Consider the following 19,166-nt stretch of genomic DNA (forward strand, 5'->3'; position numbering starts at 1 on the left):
CATTGGGCTCTGTGTTGGGCGTGGGGCCTGGTTAAGATTCTTTCTCTCCTTTTCTCTCTGCCCCTACCCTGTTTGTGCATGGGCGCATGTGCTTGCTTGCTTGCTTGCTTGCTTGCTTTCTAAATACATAAATAAGTAAAATGGTACAATAATCAAAAGCTAAAAAAAGATTATAAATAATCACAAGCATCACCTATTAAAAAAATTCCACCAGAAGATCTTTCTCAACTTATATACATGAGTTACACAAAATATAAAGAAGTATGCTACAATGTGGCAAAGTCTTGTAAAAACATGGGCACCTGCGTCTCAGTAATATATTCATCTGTACGTGAAGAATTTCAGCTGTTTTATAGCTCTACAGCTTGGGTCGGAGGTCTGCATTCTGAGGCCTTAATTCTTAGGCACCTATCAGTAGCTTAACACTCATTTATCGCTCTCATTATGTTTTCATTCATAGCTTGTGTATTCCTGTATTTTAAGGAAAAATGGTGACTGGTACTGATGAGCTTTAGTCTCTTACTCTATTACTTTAATGCAAGGTGGAGCTTAGCAGAATAAACCAAAGCCTCCCAGTATTATCTAGTTTTGTCACGGATTTATTGCAAATATGATATGCCTTTAAAAAGCTTGCACAAATGGATGAACATGATTAAGAAATATTAGAATAAGTTCGGTTCTAGGTGGTTTCTGAAGCAGAACTGATACATCTCTCTCTCAAACATGTTCAAGGAGAAAAAGGCTGCAAAAGTCAAAGAATACATTTTGAGTCTTAAACTTAATTTTCCTCTTTCCTGCAGAGTTAAAAACAAATGTCAATTTTATTCATATGTATAAACTAAGAAATCTGTTTTAAATTAGGACTTTTAAAAAACTTTTACTGGAAGGCAATTGACCCTGGAACATCCAGGTTTGAACTGCGCAGGCCCACTTGAATGCAAATTTGTTTCAGTAAATAAAGTGCAGGACTGCAAATGCATTTTCTCTTCCCTACAATTTTCTTAGTAACAAATACAGTATATATGTAACATAAAAGTATATTTTAATCAGCGATTTATGTTCTCCTTAAGGCTTCTGATTAACAGTAGGCTGTGAGTAGTTAAGTTTTTGGGGAGTCAAAAGTTATATGTGGATTTTTGACCGGGGGGGGGGGGGGTCAGTGCCCCAATCTCAACGTTGTTCAAGGGTCAACTGTACTCTGATAGCAAAAAAAAATAATGTGGAAAATTTTGACTAGTTCAAAGAAATTGTTATTATTATAGTAACAATAGCTAACAAATAGCTATATAATAACTAATAAAAGCTCACACTTATTTAGCATTTACTTCAGGCCAGGCTCTAGCCAGATCACAGTCCTAGCTAGATCACAGAAGTGAAGCACAGAAGAGTTAGAAAAATTGTCCAAGATCATGCAACTAACCAGTATTTACACTTGGTCATTCTGACTGGAAAGCACAGTTTCTTAACATAAGATAACATAATGCAATCCAATAAAACACAATCACCATAAAGATACATAGCTCAATGGCAAAGATACAAGGATTAAAAAAACTTTAAAAAACGAATGCTGATACTAAAAAATATTCCTCTGATAATACTTGGACATTATTATGAGGGTAGAGACAGCAAGCATGTAGTTTCCAGTCTTAAATTCCTAAATCCTTAATGATGTATATGAAAAAGAACATTAATTTATAATATCCAAGGGTAATTTGCATAACAAAATACAATCTGTTCAATGGAGCTTAGTATAATAATAGTAATGAGACAAATATTATTTAAAAAGACATTTCCCTGTTGAAATATGAGATACTCGAGATTAAAAGGGAGACTATTAAAACCTACTTTTATGCGATAACATACTCTGTAAACCATGTTCATCAAAGTTGTTGAATCCTATCTAAAGAAACTACATGGTATTTAAAAACCAGGTATCTCCTACTTGTTACAATTCAATTAGAAATCTTTCAGGAGTGCCTCCTCCATGGCAAAATTCCAAGCTATTCACAGTACAGGATACAAAGGGCACATGCAAGCCTGATAGAGGAACTATTTAGTAGATAAGGAAGGCCTTTTAAATGCTTATTGTTACCATTTAAAATTCAAAACCAAACAAGTGGCCTAACAGAAAGATATCTAGGAACTGGGAAAGCAGGCTGAAATATAGCACGGAAAGACTCAAGTCCGCTCTATACATTCATACAGTACCTGGGAGCTGAATCTGTGAACATCGTCAGAGGCACTGACGAGATCAATGGAAGACATGGAGGAAGAGCGACTATAGGGCTACCAGAGACAGACAAAGAAAAAACCAAGTAATCAGAACAAAGGCACAACAGAGCATTCAGTACCAACTTCCAAACACAAGATAAAGAAAGAGAGAACAAAGCACCATATGAAACAGGCTCAGCAGCAAGTGCTGACTTCATGCACCTATTATGGTTTATGCTCCAAAATCTTTCTAAAAAGAATGCAGTGCTTCCAGTAATACAACATAATACCACTTAACCCCAAAGAAAAAAAGTGACTTAATATAACTAGTTATGCTTCTGGTTAACTATCAGATTAGCCACTCCTATCCACCCCCATCCCCCCCTTTCCCCTTAAAGAAAAAAGAAAGAACATTATATTCAGAAGATGATTTCTAACCATTTTGGAGGAAAAACATACAAAAATGTATGTTTGGAAGAAAACATAAAATACCCAAAAGTCTCATTACCTAAATTCAAGAAGAGAGAAACCTTATACAACAAGATAGTTCCATCCACACTGAAGAACAATACAATATATAATTTCAGTGAGCTGTGACATTAGCTTACCTTTTGGACAAACCTATGAGTCCCCACAGAAGAAAAGGCATCTCCAGATGGCATGGATGTAGGCCAATGTAATCTGACCTTTTCACTCTGTGACTAAGAAAACATGTAATGTTAGGTGGGAAGGTTTTAAAGTGTACTTTGTAGCTTGAGAATGGATAATATAACCTGGAACTATCAACATTTAATTACTGAACACTTTAGTACTTATAAATACTTGAATCACAAAAATACTCGAAAGATACAAGCCTTGCCAAATCCCGACACTTACTTCATGTATTCTAAATCAGTCTCTTCTTTCAGACGCCATAGGTACCACCTTTGACCAGGGATGGGTTCTTTGATTCTGCCCCTGGTCAGACTCTCCAATACCAGCATGGCATTATTTACCATGAATCTTAATTAACACTGCTGTTAAAGTAATTTTCTTATATTCAAACTCTGGCCAAATTATTCCAATCATTCTACTTCATCAGGGATGTGCAGAGCTATACCATCTGAACCAGTGTCATCGTTTGCTTCAGTTTTGTTCCAAAGACCAGGTCATGGATATCTTATCTCCTTTCCATTAAGGTATCACACCTGTTAAGCTGTCACTTAACCTGCTTCCTCCTCCTGAGCTTGCCTAGTTTCTTCTCACTTAGTCAATATTTACTAAATATAATGTACCAGAGCCTGTGCTGTGTTGTGTGTGTACTCATCTTCTAACTATGCAGAAGACAAGCAGTAATTTCTATTCAGCACTATCTGAACAGAACTAAGATCTCATTTCTTATTCACCACTTTATTAAAAATATCTTTCCTTATATTGGCAAATAACCTAGAACAATGTAAACTCAAAAATGTCACTGAAGAATACCTAAGTAGTGGCTGTGCTGTGGAGAGCCCCGTGCAATATCTAATGATCTGAATCTTTGGAACTTCACTTCATGAATTACTGAAGTTTACTACTCTAGAGCATTACCATACTATAATTATCTTCGCGATATCAACATGTCTATTAGGCAAGGAAAATCATGGTCTGTTTAATGACCTATTTTGTAGCGTATCTACCACAGGGTCAACAACAGACTGAAGTTAAATAGTCCCATGAATATTTTTCTTTTAAAATTTACAAAAGTGTTCATCGATCCTTTTAAACTTCAACTCAACCACTGCATTAGTATCCAGTAGAGTAGCATTTTGGAGCCAGAAGAGAGAATTTGAATCATCTTGTGTAACTCTTTGTTTTACATATTAGAAGACCAAGGCCCAGAGAATTTAAGTGATAAGTTTACAGCTACATAGTTAGTCATTTACAAAACTCAGACTGAAGTTGTCTCGACCTACTCTCCCAGAATAGCACACGACTCTCCCCCAAATAGCACAACTTAGTTTAAAACAAAATCAAAATAAAAAAACACCACGGTGAAGTAAAGCCAAACACAATGATACTCCTTCAGGTTACACTTTAGGCGTACAAATATGGAGCTCATTTAGGACCTGAAAGTTTCCACTCTTATTGAATGCTGCATAATCTCTTTTGAATGAGTGATATACTTTATAAATTAATGTAACAACACCTTTTTATCACTGATTTAGAATAATGAAAAATAAACATGAAAAGAAAATGTCACTGTTGGAGGTGATTTACCCTCAGGGAGACAAACCAGTAAATGGGCATAACGGTCATGACTACCCTAGCAATGACAAAGAATGACAAGCCAACTTATCTACGCAAGTTAATTTGTAGTACAACTGATACATTTACGAATTTATTTGCAAGATGCTTAAAGCCCTGTGAAGAGTGACTAAAATTCACCCTTAAGTACCATCTAGTGGTAATATATGGTAACTTCACTACTGCATAACTAAAAGAAGGCAAAGGATCATCATACTAATCCTGAGACTAGAGTTAAAGGATTTAAGAAATGTTTTCCTTCACTTTCCAAAAAGAGCTGGGTATGTCTGTTGTGAATTTGATAACAATGAAATACTGAGCAAAGTCAAAAGTGAGGAAGCAACTGAAGGTGAAAGTTGTTAAAGCTTTAAAGGAGTTCATAATAAAAATGGAATGGTAGTAATTTAGAAGAAAAAAAATACATTCTTGGTCTTCTTCCTTGTGAATTCATATGGTCAGTACTTTGTGGTAAAGAGAAATTCACAGAGACTGTTTTATTCAGATTAAATATATACTTGTTCTAAATAGAAAGATAATAAAAGTTGGATACTTCAAGGGGAACAGGTGGAATATTTCCGTTTAATTTCATGTAAATTATTCATGCTTCCTGTAAACAATCAGTGGTCTCCTTTCCATTGCTTAGAAATGAATCAATGAAGGAAGTGACTTGTAAAGATTCTTCTACATCTGTGACTCAGTGAAGACAGTTCATTTTCTGGGCTATTAGGTTCACAATTTTCAAATTTTATTTATATGAAATAACACACATCAAGAATGCCTAGTGTTAGAATTTTTGTGTGTGTGTGTTAGAATTTTTAAAAACAGATATACCTGTTCTTCTATTTTATCTTGTCTGTCAAGAGCAGCTTCAACAGCATCAAAGAACTCTTCTTCATTAATCAGACTGTTTGGACCTTCCTATTCAAACACACGAGAGGAAAAAAAAAACAGTTGATTAAAGAAAATATAAAACCTTTATAATCCTAGCATTAACTCTACAGGAAAGTTGAAATGTGACTTGACAAATATTTATAAACCAGTTAATATATAAAGTAATATCAAAAGACAAGTAACATATGTTCTGTGCAAAATCATGAGTGTCACAATTAATTCATATACTCAATATTCATATACCCACTGTATACTGACCAACACTGTGTTAGGGTGATAGTTTAGAACAGGGCTGTTGCTGAACTATGCCCTGGAGTTAAATTTAGTTCACTGCCTACTTGTGCATGGCCTCTGAGCTGAGAATTTCATTTTTAAGTGGCTGGAGAAGAAAAAATAGCAACATTTCATGATGTGAGAATTATAATATGGAATTAAAATAATGTTTTGTTGGAATATAATCATGCTCATTCATTTAGGAATTGTCTATGCCTCCTTTCATGCTACAGTGGCAGAGGTGAGTACTTGTGAATGAGTACCTGATAAGAGAAAACATATAAAATCACAGAAAAGTAAGTACAAAGTTACATAAGATCTATTGATAGCCGATAACAAGCACAGACAGGAATTTTCTGAGGGGCATCTTCCTAAACAAAGACTATTATTTCATGAAGAAAGAAAAACTGAACTGATGCTTGAAAGCCTGGTTAGATGGCAAAGCAGTGGTTCTCAATCAGCTAGGAAACTGCCTTGGGAACTTGTTAAATGGAAAATTCTTAGTCCCCGTACGCAGAAATTACTTTTCAGTGGATCTTGGGTGAAGCCAGGAATATGTATGTTTAATAAGTTCTCCAACCGATTCTCATGCAACTGGAACCTCAGCTGTATCAAATGTACAAAGAATAATAGAAAACAGAAATAAGCACAGTATGTTCCTGCTGACACGAAACAAGTGAGTGGACTGTAAGTGGAACAATAGCTTCATGTTAGGGGAAAAGCTGAGGCTGAAAAGGTAGGCTGGGTTTAAGGTTCCCTAAATTTTTAAATATCCAAAGTAAGACACATGAATAATTGCTGGTCTGTCTGGAGTTTTTCCAGTTAAATGATTACCCTAGGCCATCACTATCCCATTAGAAAGTACCTAACCTAGCAACGTGACATCACCTGGGGCCAAAGCAAAAAGGGTGGGAGGAACTAAGGTGTAATGCTCTTGTCACTTGTCACAGGCATATGAGACATCTTGATTTAATGCACTAGTTTTTTGTTTTGTTTTTTCTAAATTTTTGTAACGTTTATCTATTATGGACAGACAGAGAGAGAGCATGAGCAGGGGAAAGGCAGAGAGAGGAGGAGATACAGAATCCAAAGCAGGCTCCAAGCTGTCAGCACAGAGCCTGACACGGGGCTCGAACTCACAAATTGCGAGATCATGACCTGAGCCAAAGTCGGACACTCAACCGACCAAGCTACCCAGGCGCCCCAATATAATGCACTAGTTCTTTTAGAGCTATGAGGCTCCCTCATAACCACGTTAAACGCACACACACACACACACACCTTTTTATTCAGCTACAATATACAAAGAGTGCAAATTTCAATGAATTATCATTAAGTGAACACAGCCATCAAACGACCAGCTGGATCGCCAACAAGAATAGTAACAACACTCCAGAGGCCTCTCTCCTACAGGATTCCCTTTATAAGTCCAAACATTTCTGACATTCAAGTAACAGCAGTGTAACTTTGCTTAATGTAAGAAAAATACGAAATAGCCAAAATCTACTCTGAACTCAAACATATTTCCTAATGCTTTTAAAACCTCTATTGATCATAACCACATCTACACTTGAAAAATTTTAATGCTCATTCAATCTATGCAATCACTTCAGTCTCAGGAGTCTACTAATTGGGAACTATAGCATTAAAAAATTCTACTTTGGTAAGTGAAATGGGCAAATAAGACAGGTACATCTTTCCTTTGATGGCACATGTAAGGGAGAACTACAGTAACTGGAATAAAATTTACTTTATCAAAAAAACAACTTAAAAAAACCATTTTAACTCATCATGTTTACCAAGGAAAATAGCTATTTATTGCTAAATCTGTGGGAAACACCACTCTTTAGCTTACTTGCTCCATTAGCAGCATTTCTCATGTTAATGATGATCTTGGAAGAGATCTCTCTCCTTGGATTCCTAATTTCCCAATTCCTTTCTATCCAAGACTCCTCTTTGGACTCCCTTAAATGTGGGTGTTCCTCAGGGTTCTACTCTTGCTCTCCCCACAGCATTGGCTTCAGTCATGTGATGATTCCTGAAATCCACAGCCTATCTATCCATTTCTCACCTAAGGGTTAGATCTTTGTATCCAATAATACCTAAAACCTCCTCCGGTTAATGTCTCAAAATTCATATGCACCTCCAGTTCCCTTCATTCAATCACTACACTCTTTAATCCTAATTTTAAATATGTAAATTTATTTCTGGTGTCTGTTCCTATTACTGTATCTTAATCTAGGTTATCTTCAATTCTCACCTGCGAGCCTGAAGTCTTGGAAGCTGCCGGTCAATGGCTGTCAACTTCAATCCACTACCCTCACAGCAGGGAGCAAGAATGATTTTTCTAAATGGTTTATCTGAAAACTTTCACTTGCTTAAAACCCATTGCCTGAGGATATATAAGGATTCCTGTAGACCTTGCAAGCCTGGCTTACTACTCCCTCCTCTCAATAGGCTCCACCCTCCGATAAGGTCTTTCAGTTTCCCTGTGGGCAAAATGCTTTTGTTTTTTTTTTTTTAAGTTTTCCTTTTCAGCCCCTACAAGCAAACATTCTTGCTATTCACCTGGTTACTTTCTACTCAGACTACTCATTCATTTTTTTTAAAAATATCATTTACTGTCAAATTGGTTAACATATAGGGTGTACAGTGTGCTCTTGGTTTTGGGGGTAGAGTCTCATGATTCATCGCTTACATACAACATCCAGTGCTCATCCCAACAAGTGCTCTCCTCAGTGCCCATCACCCATTTTCCCCTCTTCCCCACACCTCCATCAACCCTCAGTTTGTTCTCTGTATTTAAGAATCTCTTATGGTTTGCCTCCCTCCCTCTCTGTTTGTATCTATTTTTTCCCCTTCCCTTCCCCCATCGTCTTCTGTTAAGTTTCTCAAGTTCCACATAAGAGTGAAAACACATGAGATGTGTCTTTCTCTGAATGACTTATTTCACTTAGCATAATACCCTCCAGTTCCGTCTCATTCTTTTTTTTTCTTTTTTTTTAATGTTTATTTATTGTTGAAAGACAGAGAGACAGAACACGAGCAGTGGAGGGCCAGAGAGAGAGGGAGACACAGAATCTGAGGCAGGCTCCAGGCTCTGAGCTGTCACCACAGAGCCTGACGTGGGGCATGAACCCATGAGCTGTGAGATCATGACCTAAGTGGAATTTGGATGCTTAAGCGACTGAACCACCCAGGTGCCCCTAGCTCCGTCTCATTCTTAAGATTTCAGCTAAGATGCTGGGAAGCCACCCCTGACTCAAAAACCTCTCGGTGCTAACAGTGTTAAACTCACCTGTTAAATAGCCTGTTTTCCCATTAGGTACTTGGGCAGGATCCTGTATATCCATGCCTAGTACAGTGTCTTGCATACATAGCATATCTTAAGGAATGAATTTAAGATTATAATGTAATTTCTGGGGATGCCTGGGTGGCTCAGTCGGTTAAGCACCTGACTGCAGCTCAGGCCATGATCTCGCAGTCTGTGAGTTCAAGCCCCGCATTGGGCTCTGTGCTGAAGCCTGCTTCGGATTCTGTGTCTGTCTCTGTCTCTGCCCCTCCCTTACTCGCACTCTGTCTCAGTCTCTCAAAAATAAAAATTAAAAAAAAAAATCACTTTTATTATGATAGAAGAAGATAAGATTCAGTAGGTTGAGAGGGAAAGATTAGGGCCTGAGGTCCCTGGGTGGAGAAAAACACATATTTTGGAACAATGCTGGGAGTGTCTGACCACAACAAACCCCCTCAGGAGTAAGGTTCCTCTTAAGAATGTAACAGACCCCACCTACTCCCTTTCAGGTTTTCCTCAGAAATTTGACAAAAGACCTAAGTATGGCCATAGACCACTCAATTCAGTGAAAAGGAGCCAACACCTACAGAATAACCCAGAACCTAGAGTGATCAAGCCCATAAGGGTAGAACCTGAGAAGGAACAAGGGGGAAGGGATGAGGGAAAGCTGACCAGAACTTTACAGAACAAGGACCCTTCTCTATGGTCCTTGCATTCACTTCCAAATGTCCCTTCTCTGTAAAGAGAACTTTCCTACTGTTCTTCTTTTCTAATCTTATACTCTAATAAAGTTTTGCCTACTGTTCATTTTGTGTCCAAGTCTTCATTCTTCAAAGCAGTGCGACAATGAATCCCGGGTATTGTGGTAAAAAAATCCTGCAACATTATGATAGGTATGACCTATATTTTCCTCCTTCTAAAATCAAAATGTAACTTCATACCTCATAATCTGGTCCTCCAAAGTGGGATTTTTTCTTGAGTTCTGTCATGGCATTTTTGTATGCTTCTTCTATTCTTCTTCTCTTCTCAGTTTCCTTAAAAAAAAAAAAAAAAAAAAAAAAAGGCAAGTGAAAAATTACATCTGAAGTGGAATTTTCTCTTCATTTCACTGAAATTTTATAATTTGGCTAAACAACAACAGTAATAAAAAGAAACATCCCACTCCTGTGAAAAATGAGCATTGTTCTGTCCAAGAAAACACTTTTCTCTGAGATATACTTTACACACAAACCACCATTTAAATCACCACTAAGAATTACCTTATAGGTGGGCTATATATTTAGGTGTATTAAGTAACTGTGAAAGTGCCTATGCTTAAAAAAAAAAGAAAAAAGATAAAATTAACACTAGAAATGCCTACAATGTATTTATGTGTTTGTTTCCCCCCAGTAAAGGTGTATTTATTTTGCTTTAAAGAAAGAAAGCAATGGATGTGAAGAAAATAACCAACAGGCGAAATCAATGAATGCTAAAACATATTCTAAGAAAGATGAATGCCTAGTACTTTTCTCACTGTTGGTTAAAACTATTTTAGAGCTGAAAAAGAGCTTAGATTTCTACTTTGACCCTCACCTTTAATCTATAGCCGTATGGGGTTAAAAGACCCAAAGTCAACACATTAAAAAAAAGGCTGGCCCTGGGGCGCCTGGGTGGCTCAGTCAAAAGAGTGAGAGTAATGATTTCAGCTCAGGTCACGATCTCAGCTTCCTAAGATCCAGATCTGAGATCTAGCCTCGCCATGGGCTCCCCCAGCTCAGAGCTGACAGTGCTGGGCCTGCCTGGGATTTTCTCTCCTCTCTCTGCCGCTCTCCTGTTAGCTCTCTCTCTCTCTCTCTCTCTCTCTCTCTAAATAAATAAATAAATAAATAAATAAATAAATATTTTTTAAAAAGGGCTGGCCCTGGCACTACCAATCTCAAACTTCTTTCTACAACACGAAATGTACTGCCCTGGTCAAATCTGATAACTTAAGTCTAACAAGCTTATAAGGAACATGTATTTATTCTCTTTATTCCCTTCCCTTACCTCAAATCCTTAAGGGCTAAGTTAAAGTCCACAGGAACACACACAAAGCTAACTACTTCCAAATATCCTATCTGCATTAAAGCTTGTACAAATCAGTTAATTGTTCATTGGACTTAAAGACTAATTTTTGCACACTCAAGAGAAAGCAGGTATATAGACCCACCAGAATGGCTAAAATTTAAAAACAAAACAAATTCCCACAATAACTTGACAATAACAAGTGTTACTAAGAGTAAAGAGGCAAGTGAATTCTCATCTATTGCTGATAGAAGTATAAAGTGACATGACCACTTTGGAAAACTGTTTGCCAATATCCACCACAGCTAGCATATACCCCATGAACCAACGATTCTACTCATAGGTATATGCCCAAGAGAAATGAGTGAATATCCTCCAAAAGCTATGTACAAGAAAGCTCATAGCAGCTTTATTCACAATAGCTAAAATATAAAAACCAAAGGAAAAACTGATAAGCAAACTGAAGTCATACAATGAAATACAACAATAAAAAAGAATAAACTACCACTAAATGTAACAATACAAATAAATCTCATGGTCAATGTTGAGGGAAAAAACAGCCAGACACAAGAGTGTATACGTATATGGTCACCTCTTGAGATGGTGGTATGGTATGGACCAGGAAAAGGCATGCAGGAACCTTCTGGGGTACTATAAAAATTCTTTATCTTAATCTGAGTGGCAGTTATAGAGGTGTATACATATGCATAAAAATCGTCACACAGGACACTCCAGACTGGCACACCTTACCATACTTATGCTATACCTAAATTTTAAAAACTGAACACAACAAAAACATACAGCACAATAATAATATTCAAAGGACTTAAGGGAAAATGAAAAACCACATGAAATTACATATGAGAGCCTATTAATGTAAGCAAACATCTTCAGTGAATTGATTTTCTCTTACTAATACCATTAATAAGTAAAATTGTTTAATCTTAGAATTTCTGGTCTTCTTAGACATGACTAGCTAACAATTCAGTATATGTCTTCTGTAATACAAGGGATTATTATAGGTAACCAAGAAAAATAACCACTAAATATTAATTTTCTATTACTCAGCTGAAAAAATAATAGAACTGACATTAGAAACAGTATAAACAATACTGCTATCAAATACCTGTTATTATATCACCTATTACCTATTTAATTGCTCTCAATAGATTAAGCTCTTTGAGGGACAATTTCCTGCTCATTGCTGTTTTCCCATTTCTAGCTTAGAGCTAGCACATTGGAAGCATACAAATACTTTTTGAAGGAAACAGAAATTTCACTTAAATCATATTAAATTACCACTGTACTTTCCTTCCCAATTATACGAATTACTTAAAAGACCTATTTGTTGATAAACTAGTCTCTCCACTCAAGAACTTTCTATTTCTTATAGAATGTGTCTTATACATATATAAATATATACATATATACTTATATGCATATATACACACATGTATATACACTACACATATACACGTATCTATATACATATCTGTATCTATCTATATACACGTAAGTATACACACACATACATACTGTGTATCACACCCACATTCTTACATTTCACATAAAATGTAACTGAGATCCAAAAAGAAAAAGGAAAGGACCCAAATAAATAAAATCAAGAATGAAAGAGGAGAGATCACAAACAACACAGCAGAAATAAAAACAATAAGAGAATATTATGAGCAATTATATGCCAATAAAATGGGAAATCTGGAAGAAATGCACAAATTCCTAGAAATATATAAATTATCAAAACTGAAACAGGAAGAAACAGAAAATTTGAACAGACACATAACCAGTAAAGAAATTGAATTAGTAATCAAAAATCTCCTAAGAAACAAGAGTCCAGGGCCAGATGGCTTTCCAGGGGAATCCTACCAAACATTTAAGGAAGAGTTAACACCTATTCTCTTGAAGTTGTTCCAAAAAATAGAAATGGAAGGAAAACTCCCAAGCTCTTTCTATGAAGCCAGCATTACCTTGATGCCAAAACCAGACAGAGACCCCACAAGAACTATAGACCAATTTTCCTGATGAACATGGATGCAAAAATCCTCAACAAGATATCAGCCAACCGGTTCCAACAATACATTAAAAAAATTATTCACCACAACCAAGTGGGATTTATACCTGGGATGCAGGCCTGGTTCAATATCTGCAAAATAATCAATGTGATTCATCACATCAATAAAAGAAAGGACAAGAACCATATGATCCTCTCAACAGATGCAGAGAAAGCATTGGACAAAATACAGCATCGTTTCTTGATAAAAACCCTCAAGAAAGTAGGGATAGAAGGAGCATATCTCAGATCATTAAAACCATATGCAAAAGACCCAATGCTAATATCATCCTCAATGGAGAAAAACAGACCTTTCCCCTTAAGGTAAGGAACGAGACAGGGATGTCCACTCTCGCCACTGTTATTCAACATAGTATTGGAAGTCTTAGCCTCTGCAATCAGACAACACAAAGAAATAAAAGGCATCCAAATCAGCCAGGAGGAGGTCAAACTTTCACTCCTCACAGATGACATGATACTCTATACAGAAAACCCAAAAGATTCCACCAAAAAACTGCTAGAACTGATCCATGAATTCAGCAAAGTTGCAGGATATAAAATCAATACACAGAAATCGGTTGCATTCCTATATACCAACAATGAAGCAAAATAAAGACAAATCAAGGCATCGATCCCATTTACAATTGCACGAAAAACCATAAAATACCTAGAAATAAATCTAACCAAAGAGGTGAAAAATCTATACACTGAAAACTATAGAAAGCTTATGAAAGAAATGGAAGAAGACACAAAAAAATGGAAAAAGATTCCATGCTCCTGGATAGGAAGAATACTGTTAAAATGTCAATACTACCCAAAGCAATCTACATATTCAATGCAATCCCTATCAAAATAACACCAGCATTCTTCACAGAGCTAGAACAAATAATCCTAAAATTTATCTGAAACCAGAAAAGACACTGAATAGCCAAAGCGATCTTGAAAAAGAAAACCAAAGCAGGAGGCATCACAATCCCGGCCTTCAAACTGTACTACAAAGCTGTAATGTTTATTTATTTTTGAGAGAGAGAGTGGGAGAGAACGGGGCGGGGGGTGGGGACAGAGATTTCTGCACAAAGTCAGATTTTGACTACTGTCTGGCCTAGTATTCAGAGCTGAAATATAACATAGAGTAAAATTCTTCCAACTGCTACTTAGCATTTCTGGACCAGTCTCTGTACCTCAGCTCCTTCTTTAAATGATGGCATTAGACTAGAACTAAATCTTCTAAGATATGTTACAGTTATAACATTTTATTGTTTTACTGATGTTGAATTCTAAATAGGAGTTTTCCTACTAAACAAATTCACTGAGCCAAAGGTGACATTAGGAACTAAAGACTCATATTGTAATGTTATTATGAATGCTAAAGTTTAAGCAAAGGTGTAAACAGGTGAATATGAGGCAAATGTTCAATGAACAACGTAATATATGTTAAATAATAGCACAATGACCCTGGAAGTATACACAGCTATGAACACAGTAAGCTAGTGTTTAACTTCATAAACTGGTGTTTAAGAACTTAAATACAGCTGCACGTATTTCACAATTAAGCTAGGTAATGTTAAATGGCTTATCACTTCTATTCCAAGGCATTTCTATTACTACAAAATTTTTTATATTAAAATCCTACCAAGAATTTATGTTGTATGTAACCAAATACATAACTGGTGAATCTCATTAGGAAAATGAGTTTAAGATGCCCACAAAATTTCAGAAGAGTAGTACCCCCTGCTACTTCTATCAATCCCAATAGATTTTTCCCTAAGAAATTACTATAAAGCTGAATCAAATTGGATCATTTTTTAAAAAGAAGAAAAACAACACTTACCTTATCCAGTCTTTTTTGCCAGCTGTCCTCACGTTTTACCATCAGTTCAATACAATGAGAAAGTGTAGCAAGGATTCCAGCAGTAGTTGCTTTAAAAGTTATCGCCTCCCCTTTGAAGTCTATACCATTAATTCCTCTTGGTGTTACATGTGGAAATACTGGGGGAAAAAAAGCTATTCACTGAACATCTTTGTAATGAAGAAATAAGTCTTCATCAAAATGTAAAACTAAAAAATGTTTAAAAACCCAGTAAGTCAGAGCAGGCTCTTGGATTCTAATTCTCCTCTTGATGGCCAACATTTAAAAATTTCCATCCATACTCTACAAGCAAAGAAGCTTGTGGCAGCGTATGTACTTTCATAGCTTTTTTTCTGGATGTTGTTTCATGAAATCTATTTGCTGTACTACACCCAGTGAACAAAGTGGTAGGAGGAATACTTTACCAATAATACTCTGACATCTTAAAGTGGGACGAAACTATGGCAAGAACTACCTTACATTTTGAGAGACCTAAAATTTAAAAAATACCTAAAGATAAACCATACAGAATTGAATAAGGTATGTAAAATTAAAATAAATGTCCAAAATTAAGTCTGAGACCAATGCACATGCTAAATGGCTCTTATGTTTATATTTTATAATTTTAACTCAGAGTTAGTCTTTGAATTAAATGAAAACTCTTACAACTCACAAGATGCAAGCAAGAGAGCATAGTACCTTATACCATTAACTAATAAAAAACCACTCCAAGAGAACTCCTTAAGAGAAATAATGATACTTTCAACTTTAAAAACTCCTATATAGATATGACTTAGCAAAGGTATAATCCACAAAAGAAGTAATAAAATGAACTTCATCAAAATTTAAAATTTCTGCTCTTGAAAGTACTGTTAAAAGAATGAAAGTTGTAGTTATGCAGAATGAATAAGTGTAAAGGTCTAATGTATGGCAAGAGGACTATAGTTAATAACACTGTAAATTTGCTAAGACAGATTTATCAACTTTGATATCTTTTCAAAGAACCAATTTATAGTTGGATTGTATTGTATTTTGAGTCTCTTCTTTTATAATAAAGGTGTTTCAGCTATAAATTTCCCTCTAAGCACAGCTTTAGTTGCAGTCCATCAGTTTTGGTATATTGTATTTTTGCTTTCATTCATCTGACAATATTTTCTAATTTCCTTTCTGATTTTGTCTTTAATCCACTGATTATATGTGAGGGTGTTAATGTCTATGTATTTGTGAATACCCTAAATTTCTGTCACTGATTTTTAATTTTATTCCATTGTGGTTAGAGGACGTACTTTGTATGATTTCAATCCTTTTAAATTAATTGACGCTTATTTATGGTCTCTCCTGAAGAATGTTACATATACTATTCTCCTATTGTTAAGGATATTGTTAAGAATATATATTCTCCTATTGTTAAGTGGAGAGTTCCATAGATGTCTACCAGGTCTGTTTGTCTTTATAAGTATTTTATTTCCTTGGTGTTCTTCCTACTTGTTGTATCCATTATTGAAAGCTGGATAGTCAAGTCTCAAACTATTACAATTCAATTGTCTTTTTTTTCCTCTTCAATTTATTCAGTTTTTGCTCCATGCATTCTGTTATTATATACAACTACAAGTATAATTGTTATGCCTTTTTGATGAATTGACACTATTATCATAAAGTCTCCCCTTTTGACTCTAGAAATATAAATTAAGAAAAGGATGCACAGAACATAACAAGAAAACTTACATTAGAGGTAAATATTGTTCACAAAAGGTTGAGGAAACAGTCCTTACATCATGATTTAGAACCGTGAGATCATGACCTGAGTTGAAGCTGGATGCTTAACTGACTAAGCTACCCAAGCGCCCCAGGAAGGTGTTTTCATATCCAAAAATTCCTCCTCTAGTCTAATATTCAAATTACCTTTAAGTGTCTTTATTATCATCTTAGAACCTGTGGAAGTTTTATTCTAATCTTCACATCTCACCCTCAATCCTATTCTTGGAATACATAGAATTTATTATCAGGTCGGTATACTAGTTCTAAATTTTTAAACATCTTAACATATTCACTAATCACAATAGGTAATCTTGACCAAATCTTTTTAAAAGTTTATTTATGTTTTAAAAAGAGAGCGTGCATGTGCATGAGTGGGGAAGGGGCAGAGAGAGAGGGAGAGAGAATCCTAAGCAGGCTCCATACTGACAGCACAGAGCCAGACGTGGGGCTTGATCCCATGGCTGTGAGATCATGACCTGGGCCAAAATCAAGAGTTGGGACCCTTAATCGACTGAGCCACCCAGGTGCCCCTAGACCAAAGCTTTAATGATGGCTCTAATGGTAAAATTTGTTACAATGACCACTCCCAAGAATCAAGTATCATTTCTCCCTTTTCTGATGTTGGCTGCATCTAGCACTAAGAGCCTGTCTTTTTTGAGAGATGACTGACACCCTAATCCCATGCTATGATCAAGTAGTACCAGATTTAAAGACTACATGTTCTATCCACTTTACCAGATTATATAGAAAACTTCTAACTCATTTCTAACTCTAACAGAAAGTTACTTTCCATCTATGGTAATTAACAAGAGTTACTTTGCATCAACAGTAAGAAAGGAATTATTCTGTTTATTTTTAAAGTTTTTATTTATTTATTTTTTCGGGGGGTGGAGAGAGTGAAGAGAGCACGAACACAAGTGGGAGAAGGGCAGAGAGAGAGGGAGAGAGCAGGGTGGGGGACAGAGAATCCCAAGCAACCTCTACCCTGTTAGCACGGAGCCCAATGTGGCAATGTGGGGCTTGAACCCATGAACCATGAGATCTGGACTGAGCTGAAATCAAGAGTCAGTTGCTTAACCGACTAAGCCACCCAGGTGCCCCAAGAAAGCAATTATCTTATTTTATTTTAATGTTCTTTTAATTTATTTTAAAATGAGAGAGAGAATGAATGAATTTTTATTTATTTTAAAAAGAGAGAGAGAGAGAGAGAGAGAGAGAGAGAGAGAGAAAATGAATTAATAAATAAATGGGGGACTGGCAGAGAGGAAGACACAGAATCTGAAGCAGGCTCCAGGCTCAGAGCTGTCAGCACAGAGCCCGATGTGGGGCTCAAACTCATGAACCGCAACATCATGACCTGAGCCAAAGTTGGACACTTAATCAACTGAGCCACCCAGGCACCCTGAAAGGAATTATTTTAAACAGTGCATTCCACAAGTGTACTTCAAACATGACTCATGATTTAAAAAATTATGTAAACATCTTGTAGGGTATTTCTCTAAATGACTCTAATAACTTTGCCTTCTGTTGCTTGGTTTCAAGTCTCCAGAAAAAGAGATTGGAGGCTTTCCTCAAATGTCTGGAAATCTGGCTATCTGTTCACATTTAAGAGTAAGTTACTAAAAGCTCTGTAAGCATTAGCAGGGTTTTAAACCCAGTGGACTTCATTTAAGGGTGATCTGGTAGTGAGACAGCTTCTTCATGGTAGATGTAGAAAATCTCTATAGGTCCCTTCCTTGTGGTCATTCAGCATCTAGAGTTATGTTCTATTTTTGTATCAGAAAATATACATCTGGTTGATGGGTATTCTGGAAACAGGGTAAAAGAAGGGAGCTTCAGTACACAGACTTTCATTTCGTGCCTGATCACCAGAGTTCTTGGAGATAAAAAGAACAATGAGGTTGCTAAATTTCAATACTCAGTTTGTAAATTTCTGCATAATCACTTTATTGATGATAGGCCAATACACCTATCTTTTGCTGTGCCAGGTATTCCAGAATCTAGAACCGTCCATTTCAATTTCTATAGAAAATAAATTTCTATTCTATTCTGGGGAGTGTAGGTCGGGGAACTGACTGGGCTGGAAGATTGGACTTGCGAGTTTTACAATTTAACAATTTTCCCAATGTCCAAACAAAATCTTTTTTCCATTAAAGCAGATTATTTATTGTGAAATTAAAATATAACTTGAAATAATCTTCCCCAAATAACCCTCTAATTTAATAAAGATAAGTCTAGATGGCTCAGTAAGGTGCAACATTTCAGTCCCAAGTCCCAAGTCCCAAGGATAGATAACCGTGTAGTAAGAAGCTAGTATTTCACAAGACTGAGGGGAGGGCAGGTCATAAGCAGAAAGAAAGCTATGATGAAACTAAGAAACAGGAAGAACCAAAAAGGAAAAAGTAGGGGGAGAGAAGTATCAGATTTTAGTATCAATAATAGAATATTCCACTGTGATCTACGAAAAAGAAAATTAATTCCACGCATACGACAGTTTGAAAAATTATTTGAAAACA

General features: G+C 36.1%; 1 protein-coding gene across 2 annotated transcripts in view; it reads right to left on the reverse strand.

The window, feature by feature from the left end:
- CERT1 (ceramide transporter 1) overlaps nucleotides 1-19,166 on the reverse strand; it is a 105,053-nt gene that overhangs the window by 20,777 nt on the left and 65,110 nt on the right. Inside the window, exons 8-12 of one of the 2 annotated variants that reach the window (XM_043592237.1) lie at nucleotides 14,875-15,032; nucleotides 9,874-9,966; nucleotides 5,308-5,394; nucleotides 2,820-2,912; nucleotides 2,209-2,286 (exon numbers count right to left, since the gene is read on the reverse strand). In XM_043592237.1, coding sequence (XP_043448172.1) covers nucleotides 2,209-2,286; nucleotides 2,820-2,912; nucleotides 5,308-5,394; nucleotides 9,874-9,966; nucleotides 14,875-15,032 — 509 coding nt within the window. The remainder of the gene's footprint in view (nucleotides 1-2,208; nucleotides 2,287-2,819; nucleotides 2,913-5,307; nucleotides 5,395-9,873; nucleotides 9,967-14,874; nucleotides 15,033-19,166) is intronic. The other variant, XM_043592244.1, reaches the window with a different exon arrangement.

The sequence above is a fragment of the Prionailurus bengalensis genome, chromosome A1 (assembly GCF_016509475.1).
Source record: "Prionailurus bengalensis isolate Pbe53 chromosome A1, Fcat_Pben_1.1_paternal_pri, whole genome shotgun sequence".
NCBI classification, from domain to species: domain Eukaryota; kingdom Metazoa; phylum Chordata; class Mammalia; order Carnivora; family Felidae; genus Prionailurus; species Prionailurus bengalensis.